The 20,230-nt window shown below is 40.1% G+C and overlaps 1 protein-coding gene across 1 annotated transcript in view; it reads right to left on the bottom strand.

The window, feature by feature from the left end:
* The window catches only part of ITGBL1 (integrin subunit beta like 1), a 235,709-nt gene that overhangs the window by 115,652 nt on the left and 99,827 nt on the right, over positions 1-20,230 (bottom strand). The window contains exons 3-5 of the mRNA XM_061435329.1: positions 12,141-12,287; positions 5,679-5,801; positions 628-768 (exon numbers count right to left, since the gene is read on the bottom strand). Of these exons, the coding sequence (XP_061291313.1) occupies positions 628-768; positions 5,679-5,801; positions 12,141-12,287 (411 nt within the window). The remainder of the gene's footprint in view (positions 1-627; positions 769-5,678; positions 5,802-12,140; positions 12,288-20,230) is intronic.

Below are 20,230 nucleotides of genomic sequence, written 5' to 3'. Positions count from 1 at the left end.
TCTTCCAAGTGTTTAATACTAGTTGATTTGATATCAACACCTAGTTAACTCACTTTAAATTACACGATAGCAATACTAATATATTTTTTAAATTCCTGCCTAAGGTCAATCTCAATTTCACATGGCTATATTTTATTCACTATCATATTTTTATTGTTGTGTATCAAAGTTAAATGACTCCATATCAATTCAGTATTGTAACCAAGCCTTTGATTGACTTAATTAAGACAAGTTTTTTCTGGAATACCCTCTGAATAATGAGATGGTCACGCTGTAGCTGGTTCTGTTAGTCAAGAGACATTTAACAGAACTATCTACCAGAATCACCTTTTCGCTCTACCATGTCATTTCTGGAGGGCTGCCAAAGAAATTACAGGCCCTGAGTTAACTATTTGTTCAGTGAAGCTGCAAGTATGACAGCAACTTTCTTATCTTTCTGCCTTCTGCCCAGTAAAAAAAAAAATAAGAAAGGGACGCTTGTTGGTATGGGAAATGTTGATTTACATCAAAGTCAAACCCTATAAAAGATGACTTCCACATGGAAGGAAATACACAGGAAAGGTGAAGTAATAATTAAAGAGCTTTGTTTTTTCCCCAATTACGTGGTAATGAATATGAAAGACACACCTCTGTTGCTGCAGACTTTGCCATCTGGAGATGTACATCTTCGCTTGCTCTCCCAGGGGGTGATGTCACACTGGAATTCGCATTTATCTCCATGCCAACCAGCCTGGCAGTAACAGTTTCCACAGTAACACTTTCCGTGGCCTTTACCCAAAATGAATTTTACACAGTGAGGAAAAAAAGCAGCTTTCAAAAGCAGAATTAACTTTCTACCTCTTGGTGATCACTTCTGCCTTTGGAAATAATCAACCTGCTCCATGGTTCTTGCTTAAAATAATCAAATTATATAGCGTGCCACCAAAACATCATAGGTGTGCCCACATCTACATCATTACACACATAAAGCAAGTCAAGGTGTCCTCTGATTTGTCCTAGCCAGATGGCTGAGGAAAATGACAGAGTGTTCAAGAAACTGCATGAAAGACAGAGAAAGTCTACCAGGCCTCCAGTCACAAATGTGTACATCAAACTCAAATGTATATAAGCATTCACTCTGAGAGCATTTCTTGAGTCATTTGAAATTAACCATGAGAAACCAATGGTGCATACTTCCTTGGATGCACAGTATTAATGACTGAGCCATTTCTTTAGCCAGAGGAAACATTTCATCTTTTCATTCAACAGTATCCAACAAGCTATTGTGTTTTACCATGTGGCAGAGGGTTTCAGCTAAATCAACTTTTAGTAATACTTAAACTACTAACTACAAATAAAACAGCATGGACCCTTGGTATTAAAGTCAAATCCCCTTCCTATCTGTCAAGAGGATACAAGTGCTGGGTAAGGGCAGCCCATCGTTTTGTCTCTAGCTGCCCCCACACCACTGCAGCTCCCATTGCTCCATAAACTATTACTCTGCTTGTTCATACTTATGTCCATGCAATCTGTAATGATGTCACCTCATCATTTTCTGTGCCCATGTCCAGCAACCCTACAAATTCCCAAAAGATGACAAGTCTTTTTCGCCCCAAATCTCCTTGTATATCCTCTTTTTTTCTGTAGTTATGTCAACAACCATGAACGTGTGTTCTTGCACCTATGATGAAAAACAGCACCATTTTCGTTTTTAGTCTATTCTTTCTGATGTACATGAATTTATGCTTTATCAGTCTATGGCTAAAGTCTTTGCTCTTGCCTCTCTCTTCTCCATCAGCCATCATCCCAGAGCCTCCATGGGAAACTAATAGCAAGGCTATTTTTCTTTCTAAACACATTCTGGCATTTCTGGCCAACAGCGGGAGTGTCAGTAGGGCCTGGTACACACACATATGAAGGGGAAAATACGATAAAATATGCTGGTCTCATGCTATTTTTGCCTGTCAGATGAGACTTCCTTCATGTAGATATGTATCAGAGAGACAGAGAGAGTCAGAGATGAAGAGAAAGTGCTAGAGTGAAATATAGAGAAAAAGACAAGGACCCAGTGTATAATGTCATGTTTTCTGTCTAAATGAGCTGCAATTGGAGTATCTACAGAAAATCTCTTCTTAAGCTGGAGATGGGGCTTCCCTAGTGGCTCAGATGGTAAAGAAGCCAGCTGCAATGCAGGAGACCTGGGTTCGATCCCTGGGTTAGGAAGATCCCCTGGAAAAGGGAATGGCTACCCACTCCAGTATTCTTGCCTGGAGAATCCCATAGACAGAGGAGCCTGGCAGGCTACAGTCCATGAGGTTGCAAAGAGTAGGACACGATTGAGTGACTAAGCACATAAGCTAATAGACAAGGATCATTTCTACAGCAAATTTTAACTTTTTCACTTAAGCTGACATAAAGACCATCAAATGATTTCATCAGTAGTAAAATATAAAAGCTATACATTTTATTCTTGGACTTAAAACTGTCTCTATATGTATGCACACAAAAATATCATGAGCCAGTGTTATATCACAAGCCTCAGGAACCTGAGGGTTACACTGAAAGAAAACAAGACAATTGCTTACTAAAAGCTTTTCCTAGGAGTCAGTTTTTTTTTTTTTTAAAAGGCTTGATTAACTTCTTAAAGTAGAATTTCCTTTAAGTAGATTATACTTAAAGTAGTATAATCTCAGAAATCTTCAAAGTTTATTTCCTCTGTCATTATAAGAAATTTATGTAACATGCAGCAGTTCGTTAATCTCAGGTAAGGCTTACCATGAGATTAATAAATGATCATAAATCTTCATTCCTCACACCCAAATTCTTTGTATGCTTATAAAATTCAGTACTGATAAGGTTATACTAAAAAATCATTGAGATAGAGGTGAACAGGATTATTAGAATAAATCATGTAAAGCTATACCATATGCAGATATGGAAAATTAAGCAGATGTCTTCATAATTCAAGTGAAAGTACTGTAATAAGACATAGTTGGATAACCGAGATAAAATATAAGCCTTAGGACAATACACAGCCCAGGCAATGAACATCATTCTTGGCTTTGTGCAAACTGATGGAGTAAGAAAATCTCTTTTTGAATTGCTTCCCTATTGGGCTGTAGAATCACCTCTCAACAGACTGTTTTCATGTGAATGATACATGGAAAAATCTAGAATCCTACACAGTGCCATCGCCAGAGGATTTTATGGGAATGTTGGTTATCTGTGGTCAGAGAGTTTGCACCATGAAATTGCTTTAGCCTCAAACCAACAGCAATAATGAGTGGAAAGGTTGAGCATTAAACATTTCCTGTTCTTTCCAGGTCAATGTTTATATTTACACACGCAAATAGACTTTGCTTTGGCAGTGTGTATCAGAAAACACTGGCTCCACACATGTTCCCTTCCTGTTTTTTGATCTGTGATAACTGCAAATGAAATACCAGGAAGACAAACACATCACATGTGTGGGTAGCTTTATCTAATTTCTAATCATTTTGGAACAAGCCCTTTAGCAGAACTGTCTGAGCAGCATCGAGCTTCGGTCACTGGGAGGAAAAAATGAAGGTTCTTCTCTTTCTGTTTTATCCTGGTTGGTGGAACAGCTAGGACACCAGAGAGAGAGCTCCGAGCTGACCTAAAACAAGAGCATCTGGATGACCACAGGAATTGAAGCCTCAATTTGCTTTGTAAACAAAGCAGCAGCTTAGTGACACTTGATGGCCTTCTGGTTCCTCCCCACCCCGCTGGCTCCTGATCCTTTCAGGGCAAATACTCCTCTGAAATCACCCATTTGGTATGCAGGATAGGATTCTGTGGACAGAGTCTCTTCAGATTTCAATAAAAGAATTAATTACTTATGGATAGAGAGATTAGGCCAGAGGTAAGCAGGTAAAATGTTTCATAACAGCAGAGAAGAGTGTTCCCAAACTGAAGTGATTCTCACTGCTGTTTACTTTCCTGCCCTGTGCCAGTCTTGGTTGAAACCCTGGGCACAGAGTTGCAGAGAGGGAAGCAGAAGAGAAGGGAACTATTAATACAGTACAAGTGGTAAGAAGGGCTTTCCTTGTGGAGCTCCAAACTCCAGGGCAGGTCTCTATGGGGAGCAATCAATAGCACAGTCTTTGGCATCAGACGGTACGTGTGTGTGCATAGTCACTCAGTCGTGTCCAACTCTTTGCAACCCTTTGGGCTGTAGCCTTCCAGGCTCCTCTGTCCATGGGATTTTTCAGGCAAGAATACTGGAGTGGGTTGCCATTTTCTGCTCTAGGGGATCTTCCTGACCCAGGGATCAAACCTGCATCTTCTGCATTGAGGCAGGTTCTTTACCCACTGAGCCATCAGGGAAGCCAGGCATGAGATAGACAGGAGTCTAAATTCCATTTAACCCTGCCAAGTCATTTCGGATCCTGGTAAGTTACCTATTGAATAAGAAGTACTCATTGCAGCTCTTGACATTAGCAAGCCTGCAATAATTGATACAACAGAAAAATGGATTGAGTAATGGTTGTCCATAGAAACAATCATGAAAAAAGTTATCTAAGTGTGTGGGGAGGGATAGATTCCAGGCTAATAATCCAATTGGTCTTCAATGTCCCCAATAGCACATGAGAGTATTTACAGGGTTATGGTTCAAAATGGGAAAGAAAATGAAATTAAAACATGCAATAGAGAGACTGGGAGAAAAGAGGCAAAATAAAAGCTGAGCAAAGAAGATAGAGTCCAACTAGGACTACTTCAGAACCAGGCAACTGGCCTGTTGCCATAATGATCGGGTTCTTCTCTGGGAACAATGTGATTCTGCATTTAAAAAGTACTAGAAAACAACAACAAAATTCTGTAAAGCAATTATCCTTCAATTAAAAAATAATAAAAAATTAAAGAGAAAAACTCAAAAAATACTAGTCTGCTCTAAGTATCATATGATATCACTTGAAAATGGAATCTAAAAAAATGATACAAATGAATTTATTTACAAAACAGAAATAGATGCACAGACATAGAAAACACACACTGTTACCAAAGGGGATACCGGGGTTAGGGATAAATTAGGATAAATTTGGAGTTTAGGATTAACAGATACACACTACTCTATATAAAATAAACAACAAGGACCTACTGCATAAGACAGGAAACTATATTCAATATCTTATAATAACCTATAATGGAAAAGAATCTGAAAAAGAATATATATATATGCACAAATATATCATCTGAATCACTATGCTGTATGCTTAAAACTAACACAACACTGTAAATAATACTTCAATAAAATGGTTACAAAATAAAAAGTATAAACAATTTTTCACTGGAAAAGACCCTGATGCCTGGAAAGATTCAAGGCAGGAGGAGAAGGGGATGACAGAGGATGAGATGGTTGGATGGCATCACCGACTCAATGGACATGAGTTTGAGCAAACTCCAGGAGATGGTGAAGGACAGGGAAGCCTGGCATGCTGCAGTCCATGGGGTTGCAAAGAGTCAGACACAACTGAGTGACTGAATGACAACAACAAAGGTTTATTAATCTGCTCTGAATGCCTTAGTCTATATCTCCTTATATGAAGTATTTTCCAAATAAACATAGGTTCAGCTTAAATGAGTAAACCCAGTATATAGACTCATAGAGATAGAAGTTCAATGAAACAGGTGACAAAATCAAGTACTTATGTTGTTTTCTGCAAAGTTAATATACATACCTCCACATATTTCTTCTGTTTCATCATCTATGCATTCTCTGTCATCACACTCACAAAATTTACCATAGACAAGTCCATTTCCATCTGAATTATCACATTTACACCTGCCACAGTGACATGTACCTAAACCATTAAAACAAAGCAAAAATTATTTGTTAAATGCATATAAATTATAATTAATGAATTTTAACCTCTCTTTCATGGATAAAGACAATTCCAATCAATTTTATGTTCCAATTAGGTTTTACTGGGTATGATGAGATGGATAATGACATTCTTTTTTTGAGATTATCGTAGCCCATTAGTTACATTTTATAGCACACAGCTATTATGATTGACCTCTAATAGTTTCATGAATGTAAATCTGAACTCCCCAAGAGCAGAGTTACATTATAAATGTCCATCCAATCAATGCATGAATGAATATCTTCTGATTACACCTGGGTCTGAGTGAACTAAAGCAGAAAATGCTAAGCTTTGTGAGAAAAGTAACCTTGCTTATCTTCCTCACCAGCTATTTATTCAATGCTTTGTGCAATATTTGAGCTTATTATTTATATAATAAATATTTGTGGCTTCATTATCAAATTTAAATAAATGAAAAACTCAAATGTTCCTAAAAACTTCATATCTGTAGTGTTAAAGTGATACCCATGTCCCTGTGACAAAGGGCCCAGAGTGGGTTTTCCTTATGCATGGAATCCTAGAACCTCACCAGACTCTCAGGGCAGCTCAGAGTGAAACAGAGGCACCACAGCCATCTGGTCTACTGCTCTCCACATACCCTGTCAAGTGTAAAAGGATTTGACTACAACCCCTGAGAGTGAGTTCACTGACAATAAAACAGCATTCAAAAGATACTGAGAAGTAGATTGTCCATTTGAGTAGCTTCCTTTTTAATGCTTATTTTTTAATCTTTAATTGATCATCACATCCATCACCACAGAGTAACTGAGACTTTGGCATTCGCTAGATATCATCCTAGACTCTGGAAATGCAACAGGTGATCAATTCAGCCATAACCTCCTCTTAAAGTTTTATATGAGTAAAAACCAAAGTGATAAAATAAATGGAGAAGTGCACAATGTTGCAGAAACACACAGTAAAGGGATTTATCTGAGACCTGGTGGTCAAAGAGGAATGGCTGGGGAATGGGGAATGGCTCTTAAACTGAGAACTGAAAGCCAAGAAAAAATAACAGCAAAGAGAAGTGAGATGGTGAAGAAGCCCACTTCCAGCAAGAGACAAAAGCAAAAGCTCTGCAGTAAAAGAGGAAATAAGAGGGGGAAAAATAGCTGGTGTATAGTGGAAAATAAAGCGGAGGGTGTCATGAAAGGAAAAAAAGGCAACGAATGGTGAAGTTTATGGAAATCTAAAAGGCTGAGCACTGAAGAATTGATGCTTTCAAACTGTGGTACTGGAGAAGACTCTTGAGAGTCCCTTAGACTGCAAGGAGATCAAATCAGTCAATCCTAAAGGAAATCAACTCTGAGTGTTCATTGGAAGGACTGATACTGAAGCTCCAATACTTTGGCCACCTGATGGGAAGAGCCGACTCATTGGAAAAGACCCTGATGCAGGAAAGACTGAAAGCAAAAGGAGAAGTGGGTGGCAGAGGATGAGATGGTTAGATACTATCACCAACTCAATGGACATGAATTTGAGCCAACTCCAGGAGATAGTGAAGGACAGGGGAGCCTAGTCTGCTGCAGTCCAAGGGGTTGCAAGGAGTCAGACACGATTTAGCAACTGAACAACAACAAAGAGGTCACATTAAAGATTTCCAACTTTCATCCAAGAATAATGAGAAGCCACTGAAATATTTCAACAAGGGAGTCATGTGATCAGGCATTTACTTCCACCAGGTTATTCTGGTTGTCACATGGTGAATGCATTGAAATGACGCAAAGTGGATTTGAAGGAATGTTGGTTCATTAGTCTGCAGGAAAGAAGATAGAGGCTGACCCGCGTTACGGTCATGAGTTTAGAAAAAAGGAAATACACATGGGGATATTTTCAGGAGAAAGAAAAGATGACTCAGTGACTGGTTTTGAGAGGTAAAGGATGGAAAAGAACTAAAGATATTGAAATTTGAATTGAGCTACTGAATATTGGAAATCCTCTATGTGTTGAACCAGACAGAGTATGGATTTAGGACTAAGGAAGCTCTGAAGCTAAATCCAGGTCTTAATCCCCTCTAGCTGTACACTTTTGAGGTCATTGTTTTTTATCTCTAACTCTCAAATTCCTGATCTGCAAATAATGTCTACTTCATAGAGCTACTCTGAAGAACAAGTGATAAATACATCACCCTGTCATCTTTCTAAAAACTCTATTGTATCTAGCACATTATAGACTTCCAGAAAATGCTGGGTTCTTTGTCTTCTCCCATTAAGACTTCGAGTACATTAGTCATATTCCCAAATATTTTCTCCAGACACATTTTATATTTATGGATCCCACTGTTTCCTGATTTCCAACCCTCTGTGTGATTCTGTTACATGGGTCACTTCTTTCTCTCACAGTCACAAATAAATGGTGATTTCACAGAACCTGAGCTTGTTATTTTTCTTCCTTGAGAATGCCTGTGTGAATTTTACTTTTATTACATTTCATTTCCTTGTTTTTTTTTTCCCCCTGGAAACTATTTTGATTTATAAAAGTTCGTTTTGAATCTATGCTACGATTCATGGGATTGCCTCATCTTTTTTTTTTTCCCCTAATTATCACCCTTCTTTTTCATTTTCACATTTATTCATGTTGTCTTTCAACCAGTCACATCTCTATTCATTACATTTTCTCGTTGCTTATTATATCACTGGTGAAGTTGTAGGTGCTATAGGAGATAATAAGAGGAATAAAATTAAAACCAAGTAAATTATAGATCAAGAAGAATGTGCTGGATGATTGATACTTAGTACACAATGGAGATATGAAACCAGATGCCACAAAGGCATTTGCAACACATTTGTGACAAAAGCTATAAAGATAGCATGAACCTCAGGCTGGCTCTGTGAAGGAGGAAAGGCACAGCAAAGGAGTAAGTTTTGAGTTGGCACTTGGTATACAGATAGAATTTCAAGAAAAGGAGATGGAGAAAAGCCTTGTGATGCTGAAGACAGAGTCTGAGCTAACGAATAAGGATGAAGAATTAAACAACAGTGAAGACTCTGACTTGAGTTTGGAGAAAAGTGTCTGCTGCAGGCAGAAAGTACGGGATCCAGAATATTGGTCAAGGATTTTAGAATGTATCTGTTGGAATACCAGGAGCACTTCCCGGTTAGGGAGAGAGGTTTATCATGAGGATTATGACGCCATCATTGTTTTCAGGGAAGATGAGAAGGCATAGTCTCTGCTCTGAATTCTACAACTCCTCCCTGACGTCCCCCACAGGCTGGCTCCCTGCAATCCACACATCTGAACCATCCCTGGGTGACGCGGGAAGTTTACAACAGTTCAGAGCCTTCCTGTCTTACTCATCAAGTGGAATTCACAACTGAGGCTCCAAGAAACAGCATATGGAAGCCCCGGCAGACGCGCCAGACTCGCGCGTTCATGCTGTGTCAAACCGTGGCTCTTTCTTGGTTGCCAATTAGCTCAGTCTCTAGAATTGGTCTTCTGTCTCCTGCTAGATTATTTTAGTTCTGACTTTTCGTTCTGCCTAATATAGCTGGCTCTTTCTAGGATGACTCCCTGTCTTGAACACCGGCCTATATCCTTGATGCGATGGTGCAGGAGACTCGCTTTGCTCTGACTCAGCTCTGCAGACTATGCCTGGCCATTCTGTGCCCCTCTGGAGCCACCTTCTGGGAGTCCTTTGGTCCCCAGCTCCATCTCCCTCTCCCCCTGCCCTTCGGTCTTCTTCCCCACTCCATACAGCTCCTCTTCCCTTTCTGCTCCAAGCTGCTTCCTGAAAACCACACTGCTGTATGAAGGGGAAAGATCAGTAATAACAACTCAGTTGTTGCTGTTGTCTGTTGCTAAGTCGTATCCAACTCTTAGCAACATCTTCAGTTCAGTTCAGTCACTCAGTCGTGTCCAACACTTTGCAACCCCAATGGACTGTAGCACACCATAGACTGCAGCACACCAGGCTCTTCTGTTCTTCACTATTTCCCAGCATTTACTCAAATTCAAGTCCATTGAGTCAGTGATGCCATCCAACCATCTCATCCTCTGCTGCTCCCTTTTCCTTTTGCCTTCAACCTTTCCCAGCATTGGGGTCTTTTCCAATGAGTTAGCTCTTCCCATCAGGTGGCCAAAGTATTAGAGCTTCAGCTTCAGCATCAGTCCTTCCAATGAATAGTCAGGGTTTATTTCCTCTACGATTGACTTGTGTGATCTCCTTGTTGTCCAAGGGACTCAGACTAACACAACTTGTGGGCAGTGGGCCTGAACCAGGCTGGGAGAAGTAGGCATTAAAGAAAGACATGTGAGGACAAGATCTCCAAAGTAAACTTGAAAGGCTAAGAAACTGAGAGGAGAGTAAAAAAGATTGTGTTGTCTGTGAAAATTGTCTAAAGACACATTAAAGGAGTCTGAAGATTTATGACAACCAGACGTAACACTGCCCCTAGACTGGAACAGAGGTGGGGGCGATGCTATAAAAGGCATTGTTGGCAAAGCTGGAATAGGCACAGTAGATTACATAAAAATACTACATCCATGTTAAAAAATAGAGGTAAAAATATCTTAGAAATGCATCTTATACCTTATCCTACGTGTTTCATCATCTACTAAAACAATTCTGTAAATTTCCTCCTTTTGGACGTGTTGAGATGATGATGTAGTGAATCACATGTTTAGATTCCATGATAGTTATACATTTTAAAGTATTAAATAGCTAAATAATTCTTAGTTAAAAGACACAGTTAAACTAATTCTTAGGTGGTTAAAACGTATTATTAAATTTTTAATAATTATTAAATGTATTATTATTAAAAAGAAAGAAAAACTGGATTTGAAAATCAATCAATCCAAAAATAGACTACAAAGAAACAGAACTGAAATCGATTTCAAAACTTATTACTGAAAGAAGTTTAGAAAGCATGAAGTTGAGAGAGAGGGAGAGTGTGTGTGTGTGTGTGTGTGTGTGTGTGTGCACGTATGTGTTTGGAGGGTGGGTATTGTGAACCAGAAGTAAAAAGATTTTACTAAGAAGAAAGAAAAGAAGGAAGTGCTGGAGAGAAGCCAGGAGAATGACAGTTAACATCTGACTGTCAGGACTTCCATCATGGTTCCAGGTTGCACCAGTCACAACTTGCCTTGGAAATAGCCCCGATTACTACTAACAAAATAGCCTACTGCTCTGAATCTTCACAGAGAAATTCCTCTCAAAGGCTGTGGAAAGGTCCCAGCTCTGATTGTAAAAGGAGTCCCCCAACCACAGGAACTTCAGGAGGGCAGGTATTCACGTGTCGTCAAACCCTGGCCTGGAGCACACAAAGCAAAAACTCATACCCCCAGATCTACTTAACAAGGGGTGCCCAACCTCCAGGATCTAATGTCTGATGATCTGAGATGGAGCTGATGTAATAATAATAGAAATAAAATGCACAATAAATGCAATGCCCTTGAATCATCCCTAAACCATCCATCCCACTCTCAGTCCTTGGAAAAATTTTTCCATAAAACTGGTACATGGTGACAAAAAGATTAGGGACCACTGTGCTGAAGAACTACCCAGAGAACTTTAAAAACCCACTACAGTTCATATCAGACACCAAAGCAATGAAATCAGAGCCTCCAGTGAGGACAGGAGCATTCCCAGTTTCAACCGGGGTTGAGAATATAAACTGACTTTGAGCTTCTGTGTGCTCAACTGTCAAAAGAATATTTAAGTATAGTAATATTGGCTAAACACCATTAAAACCCAAACCATAGTTGTTGCATTTTATATGATTTGGGTAATTAATTTTAACAGCTCCTCTGTACATTTCTAAGAAAATAATTTTAAATGAAATCTACAAGATAGAAAAATATTTCAGTTAAATAAAACTCTTGCTGTCACTATCTTCTTCAATGGGTTTCACATCCAGGGCACCTGAAACCTCCGTCAAATTTGAAAAGTTTAATTCTATATGATGGTAACATATGAATTCAAAGCCCCCTTGATCTGTAACAGAGAACAATTAATTCAGTTCATACAAATCCTTTTTAAGAGAATTAATCCAGCATTTGAAAACATGGCTCACAGTTGACATAAAATGCTGTCAGGGGTTTTTATTCCAGAAAATATCCTGCTTGAAGGAGGCATGTGGAACAGCTGGAGAGCATCAGACTTGCCAGTCTCAGCAAGATGACATTTTCCCCAATTGATTTATCTGAATTTCATTTCAAAAAAAAATACACTCAAAAGCAGTCTCACTCCGAGGTTCAACATTTCTCAATGCCTACATATTTCCATTAAGAACCCAACTTTGATTATTTCATTTGAGGATGGTCTGGGGACAGAATTCTTACCTGCATTAGAGCAGATGATGTCTTGAGAATTCTTGCACATTTGGTTACTCTTTTTCTTGGTCAGGTCACAGTTGGTTGGGTACTGGCAAGCGTCACCAAACCATCCTTCATCACATTTGCATCTGCCACAGTCACACTTACCGTGGCCTGAGAATTTAACAACATCCAGTTAGACTTAGATTGTTCTCCAAAGAATCTTAAGACTGATGCTGGCTCAGGAATGAACCATAATAAATTCAAACACAAGTATATGGCAGCAGCTGGCGGGGTGGGGGGGGCACTATTTATACTCCATACAATGGACTATGTGGGCTTTATTTCCAAAATCAACTTTGATAACTCATGCTAAAAACATTAACTCATAGAGACATTAGGCTAGATAATTAACCAGAGGTCTAAAAAACACATGATCAGAAAATTTAGCACTAAAAAAGTCCACCAGGCACTTGCACATTTAAGACACCAAAACCCAATAAAAATTGTTTCCATTTAGCTGCATTTTATAACACATAAGATCACAAACTCTAAGTAAGGAATCTTAGATAAAATTCTACTAAACATTGGCCTTATGTTTATTTGAATTTCATATGCAATAAATTGTATAGATATATTAAATATATATCTCTATATATTTATAATTTTCCCACTTTGGGATAAGATTAACATGAAAAATAAGTATACATTTTGTTTCCTGATGGGAAAATTTGGTTCAGGAGTCAAAAGGATAAGAGTCATAGCCATCCACCTTCACAAAAGTTTCTCAACCTTTCATTTTCTCAAATCAACATTTTGCTGTTTTTATTTTTGCAGTCATTAATTTTATCAAGTCTTGTTTGAAGAAGCCAGCTAATGTCTTCATTGATTGCATATTAGACAGAAGTGCAAAACACATACAATCCTTGGTCTTTGTCCTCAAGGGATTTACAAACTGCAAAGTCAAGGCTAATATGCAAAGAGGATTGTGTTATGTTCAGCCAGAACCATTTGTTGTATGTTGTATGAAGTTGAAGGATGTAGTCTACAACCTACAGAAGAGGAGAAAGATTTTCTGGACTTCTTTGACCTTTAACTGGGCTTTGAAAGGTGAGCAGAATTTGAATGGGTTGCAGGGAGAATGAAGAAGAAGGTGCTAGTCACTCAGTCTTGTCCGACTCTTTATGACCCCATGGACTGTAGCCCACCAGGCTCCTCTGTCCATGGAATTCTTCAGGCAAGAATGCTGAAGTGGGTTGCCATTTCCTTCTCCAGGGGATCTTCCTGACCCAGGGATCGAACCCTGGTCTCCTGCACTGCAGGCAGACTCTTTACCATCTGAGCCACCAGGGAGAGAGTATTCGTATATTATTCAAGATGACAATGCCATGTCTTAGTGCCTATTTCAGGCACTATGAATTTCTCATAGGCCACAATGAAGCGGAATCATTGATCTGGGGCCAACAGTCATTCGAGGTGGAGGCCAAAATCCACATGATGAGGTCCAGATGGTCGGTCCGAGTGGATGGCTCAAAGGCATGCCACGCGGGCATGTCGGGCAGAGCCTGGGTCTCTGATCGGCTCTGACTTTAAAACTCCTCTGCATGTGGCCCAGTCCACATAAGGGTTTCTATTCCTGTTGCATTTTTTGAATTAATTATTCTGTTTCACAAACAACAACACCTTGCCTGCACCCTAATTGCAATTCATTTTATCCAGAGCATGTTACTTTGTCAAACTGATCGTATCATCTTGCATCCCTGTCTGGTCCTACACGATCCTGTCAATCTCAGCCAGCTTGGTATCACTGACAAGCATAAGTGATCTCTCCTGCCAATCAGTCTATTTATGAACGTATTGAGCCAAATTCTTAAAGTGGCTAAACCTCTTTTGGTGAATTAAGAATATTGGTCACTGTAATGATTCTTTAATAATATTAGTGTATTAGGTTAAACAATGTGAAATAGCCACTTTTAAAATAAATTTATTTATTTTTAATTGACAGATAAATGCTTTACAATATTGTGTTGCTTTCTGCCGTATACCAACATGGATCAGTCATAGGTAAACATACATCCCCTCTCTCTAGAATCTCCCTCTCACCCCATCCCACCCCTCTAGGTTGTCACAGAGCAACAGGTTTGAGCTCCCTGTGTCATACAGGAAAGAAACAGCCACTTCTATAAGTTAAATGCCAGCTATTTCTTATGGTTCATCCCAATAACGAAAGCCCAATATCAACTATGAAGAAAATAAGAATGATTTAGGAGACAAGGAAGTATCTAGAAAAAGAATACATCTCTTATATTGGATGGAAGATCTTAAACTCCAAACTAAGGTATATATGACAGAGGTGGGTAATGGTTTGTGGGTCAAAGGTTACAGACTTTTTAAAATGGAGATTTGGAAAAATAGAGGAAAAATAAGCACAATGTACAGATGATACTAAAAGGCTCATTCATCTCACAATGACTCCATAAAGCATCAGTAGAAGCTATATTTTAGGTGCTTATACCCCAGAGTTATTAGTACATGGAGGTGCAGTTTCAGAAACTTCTTCCATAAAAGGCTCTATGATAAAATAAACATGGAAAGAGACATGCTATATTCTTCTCTTAGTGAGTCATGATATATACCAGCACACTGAAGCCCACCAGCAGTCCTTTCAAGAAAAAGCTATTTAACTTTATTTAGAATACACAATTTTTTTATTAGGAGGCCCCTTTTCCTCACATCTTATGTTAACATCTTAGGCACACGCTGCCAGGTAATTTGTTTTCAGCTTTTCCTTAAGCATCTGACTGCAGGCAAAGATGACAGCCAAGGTAGGATAGGGTCATCTGCTTTTATTTTTTATCTAAACTTCATGCCCGGTAGGGTCTTCTTGATTCTCTTTCCTCCATTTAGGAAAGCACATGGGAGTAGACTTTTTTTTTACTGTCAAAAATTACCAAGGAATAGCCTATATAACTTTATCAGGAGATAAGTACACAATGTTTTTAGAAAGAAAAGAATCTTTAAATAAGTCCTACTCTTTGAAAGGGAAAGTGTCACTCAGTCATGTCCGACTCTTTCCGACCCCTTGGACTGTAGCCCAGTAGGCTCTCTGTCCCTGGAGTTCTCCAGGCAAGAATACTGGAGTGGGTAACCATTTCCTTCTCCGGGGGATCTTACCGACCCAGGAATCAAACCTGGGTCTCCTGTGTTGCAGGCAGATTCTTCACCGTCTGAGCCACCAGGGAAGATCCTCTTTACCCAAGGTTACAAAGAACTTTGGCCAACCTCAGGGAATGAGGCTGCTGTATTATCGAAGCAAGGTCATCGCCACTGTAGTGTCAACAACGTGGCTTTGCCGAACATCCCGTTTGGCAAAACACTTTATCCACTGTGTACTAGTTTACTGCAGCTGTCATCCAAAGTACCATAAACTGAAAGGCTTAAAACAACAAAAATTTCCTCACTCCCATCTCTAGTGCCCCCAAACTGACATCAAGATGCCAACGGTCTGAATCCTTCTAGAGGATCTGCCAGAGACATGCTCCCATTCCTGTCTCCCATCTACTGGTGGCTGCCTGCCGTCCTGGTGCTCCTTGTCTGAGCAAGCTTTCCTTGCTCTGCTTCTGTCTTCAGGTGGTTTTTCCTCTGTATGTCTGTGTCTTCAAATCTTTCTCCTTATAAGTGCACAGGTCACTGGATTTAGAGTCCCTCAGACTTCTGGAGGACCACATCTTAATTACATCTTCAAAGACTGTCTTCCCAAATGTCACATTCAAGGCACTGGATGGAGGGATTTCACCCATCCTTTAGTGGGGCATAATTTAATCCTCAAGAGCTGCAAGTAATAGATCCTGATTACCCTCTTTTCCTACCTAGATGGAATATTTAAAAGCAGAGACATCACTTTGCCAGTAAAGGTCCATAAAGTTAAAGCTATGGTTTCTGTAATAGTCACATAAGGTTGTGAGAGTTGGACCATAAAGAAGGCTGAGTGCAGAAGAGTTTATCTTTCAAACCGTGGTGCTGGAGAAGACTCTTGAGAGTCCCTTGGACTGCAAGGAGATCAAACCATAAATCCTAACAGAAATTAGCCCTGAATATTCATTGGAAGGACTGGTGCTGAAGCTGAAGCTCCAATAGTTTGACCACCTGATGCAAAGAACCGACTCACTGAAAAGACCCTGATACTGGGAAAGATATTCACACATAAGATGTGGTCTTTTTATTCCCTCTTAGATATGAAAATAAATGGCTAGAGCCGAGAGCAGCTCCCCCGTCCCCATTTCTGTGCTATACTAGGAGGGCCTGAGAATTCCCACCGACCGCCTGGCCCAGGCCCACATGCGCTTCCACAGCTCTGCTAGCCCCTCTTCTCCCCCACTCCTTCCACAGTCGAGGTCCCTGATCACCCCCAGTCCCAGGACATCTGCAGCACCCCAGACTGGGCGGAAAGCCACAGCAGGCTCTGGAAGCCTGTGAAGATCTTTGTGATAGAAGGTCCAGGTCCCCGTCTCCTTGGGCTAGGGGGGCAGCGGTGGAAGGGACTACTACTCAGCCACGAGAAAGAAGGTGATCCTGGCATTTGGAACAACATGAAGGGACCTGAGGGCAAAATGCAAAGTGAAATAAGTCAGATGGAGAAACAGAAATAGTGCATAATTTCACTTACACATGGAACCTGAAAATAACGAGCCAAGCAAACAAACAAGCCAAAAACCAAACTCATAAAAAAAAGAGGTTTGTACTTAACGGGGCGGGGACAGAGAATTGGATGAAGGTGGCCAAAAGGTACAGACTTCCAGTTGTATGATGAATAAGCACCAGTGTGTCACATACAACACGATGACCATAGTTAATATACACTGGGCTTCCCTGGTGGCTCAGATGGTAAAGAATCTGCCTCCAGTGCAGGAGACCCAGGTTCAATCCCTGGGTTGTGAAGATCCCCTGGAGAAGGGAACGGAAACCCCCTCCAGTATTCCTGCCTAGAGAATCCCCATGGACAGAGGAGCCTGGCGGCTACAGTCCACGGGGTTGCAAAGAGTCGGACACGACTGAGTGACTAAGCGTGCGCACACACACACACACGCAATGAAGCAGTGGTCCTCAACCTTTCTGGCACTAGGTACCAATTTTGTGGAAGACAATTTTTCCGCTGACCAGGGCAGGGAGTGTTTTCAGGATAATTCAAGATTATTACATTTATTGTGCACTTTATTTCTATTATTATTACATCAGGTCAACTTAAGATTATCAAGCATTAAATTCTGGAGGTTGGGGACCCTGAAGTACAGTATATTCAAAAGTTAAGGAAGTCAATCCTAAGAGTTCTCATGACAAAGAGAAAACAACATTCTCTTCTTTCTTTGTATTTCTATGAGATGACAGATGTTAACCAAAGTTATTGCGGCTATTATTTATATGTAAATTATTATGCTGCACACCTTAAGCTTACATAATGCCATGTCAACTGTATCTTAATAAAGCTGGAAATAAATCTTGATTATTAATTACTACCCCATCATTACCACTGAAAATAATTTTTCATCTATAGGAGGATAGATGTTAAAAAATTATTGTCTATGCATGTCAGATACACTGTTAAAGCCACACAGTAACCTTGAAATAGACGGTTTTAATCTGAGAACTCAGTTGGCCCCGCAAATCTAACTTCTTGTTGCTTAGTTGCCAAGTTGTGTCTGACTCTTTGCAACCTCATGGACCATAGCCCACTAGGTTCCTCTGTCCATGGGATTTCCCAGGCAAGAATACTGGAGTAGGTTGCCATTTCCTTCTCCAGGAGATCTTCTCAACCCAGGGATCGACCCCTCATCTCCTGCATTGGCAGGCAGACTCTTTATACTGAGCCACCTGGGAAGCCCACAGATCTACTTGCTTTGGTCAAAAAGGTAAACTTCCAAGACCAGCATTGTATCCTAATGTCCGATGGATTCAAACAAGCTCATTTAATAATGGACACACTCAATTTTTCTCCTGTTCTTTCTAAGCCACTATAGCTCTCCCAGCCTCTCTAGGTATGAGAAACAAAAGAACAATGTCACATCTAAATTCTAAGAAGAGGACCCCTTGGCTAATTTTACAATTATTTCACGGTTTGTAATAGAAATGACTATTTTCAAGACAGGGGCACCAGTCCCTCCCTGTTTCTTTATTTAAAAAAAGACTTCTTAGATAGTTACTTCCCACTTCTATGTGAAGGATGGAAGGATTCTGTGCAGAAGGGAATTTTGGCCCAGAAATGGAAAGATCTGCTCTCTGGTCTTGCCTGGACACTAATCCACATGTGACCTGGATCAGGAAAGTGGAAAAGAGGAGAGGAAAGGAAAACTAATAAGTATTGGTTGCCGGGTAGAGTGATAAGTACTCTATGCAGGCAAGTCTCTTTGGCTTCCATAAAGAGCCAGTGAGATAGATTTTGTTTCCTTGTTTTACAAATAAGAGGAACAAAGTATAATTAGCTCACTTAGCTGAAAAGTTGTGTTTTTCCTATTACAATCAACATTATCCATTTAGTTGCAATGCGGTAAACATGAGAGGTCAAACCAGTCAATCCTAAAGGAAATCAACTCTGATTACTCATTGGAAGGACCGGTGCTGAAGCTGAAATGCCAAGACTTTGACCACCTGATGCGAAGAACTGACTCACTGTAAAAGACTCTGATGCTGGGGAAGACTGAGGGCAAGAGGAGAAGGGGGCTCAGAGGATGAGGTGGTTGCATGGCAACACTGACTCACTGGACAGGAGTTTGAGCAAACTCAGGGAGATAGTGAAGGACAGGGAAGCCTGGCGTGCTGCAGTTCATGGAGTCACAGTCAGACGTGACTGAGCAACAGAACAACAACAAACACGAGAGCACCTTTTTGCTCCAGGAAAAGTGGTGTCAGTGAAGACTGGCGGCTTGATGACACCAGTTTAGCTTTTTATGTTTCCTTTTGTAACTCACATGCTCAGAAGTGGATTACTCAATACTTGTTGAAAGAATCCTAACAGCAAAATCATCAGACTTTACTATTGAAAATTAAATAATGCTAAAGTTGGAGGATTAAAGAATTCAGGAGTCTAGTTATCTGATTTCTCTAGACGTCACTGTGCTGATCTGCAAAGTTAAGAGATTGGACTGAATCACCCCCAAGCTTCCTTTCACCTTGAAAACTCCATACTACAGCCTCAGTTATCTTGTTTTTGTTACAATAAAGCAAGGTAGTCCCTTCAAACAGCACATTCAACATATTAAATCAGGGGGGTGGTGGTGGATATTGTTACCAAATCTATTTGCTACTGACAATATCATGAAACAAAATCCTACTTGTTACTCAAAGCACCCACTAGAATACTGTACATTATCCTGATAGGTTCATTTTTAAAGTGGGTTTGGGTTGAATACTGCTAAGATTCAGGGATTTAACATTAGAATTCTGGTAACCTGAAATAATTACAAATTGTAAAACATAAAATATAAACTATAGCAAACAATACACAATGTTTTGGCTGAATCTTGAGTAGTAAATTTCACAAACATATAATTATACATCATAGTCAAAAATTATACAAGACACTCAGACACAAGCCCTAGCTTGGAAATTCGGGAAATCCAGGTGCTCGTATATATTCTGCCATAGTTGGTCTTCTGATCCTCACCAGGTGAGTTAATATTCTAACATTTCAGGAATCATTTGTTCTTTTTGGTCTGACAACTTAAACACGTACATAGATACAGTATTTCTCAAGGGATGCAGGGCATGTGTCTTTAGAGTGAAAGTCGCTCAGTCTAGTCGTGTCTGACTCTTTGTGACCCATAGACAATACAGTCCGTGGGATTCTCCAGGCCAGAATACTGGAGTGGGTAGTTGTTCCCTTCTCCAGGGGATCTTTCCAACCCAGGGATCAAATCCAGGTCTCCTGCATTGCAGGTGGATTCCTTACCAGCTGAGCCACCAGGGAAGCCCAAGAATACTGGAGTGGGTAGCCTATCCCTTCTCCAGGGGATCTTCCCAGCTCAGGAACCGAACCAGGGTCTCCTGCATTGCAGGCAGTTTCAGTTGAGCCAACAGGGAAGCCCAAGTGTCTTTAACGGGGAAGTATTAGAATTGTTTTCCCT

The sequence above is a fragment of the Bos javanicus genome, chromosome 12 (assembly GCF_032452875.1).
Source record: "Bos javanicus breed banteng chromosome 12, ARS-OSU_banteng_1.0, whole genome shotgun sequence".
Lineage (NCBI taxonomy): Eukaryota > Metazoa > Chordata > Mammalia > Artiodactyla > Bovidae > Bos > Bos javanicus.
Note: the sequence above shows the minus strand (reverse complement) of the source record. Positions and strands in the feature narration are given on the sequence as shown.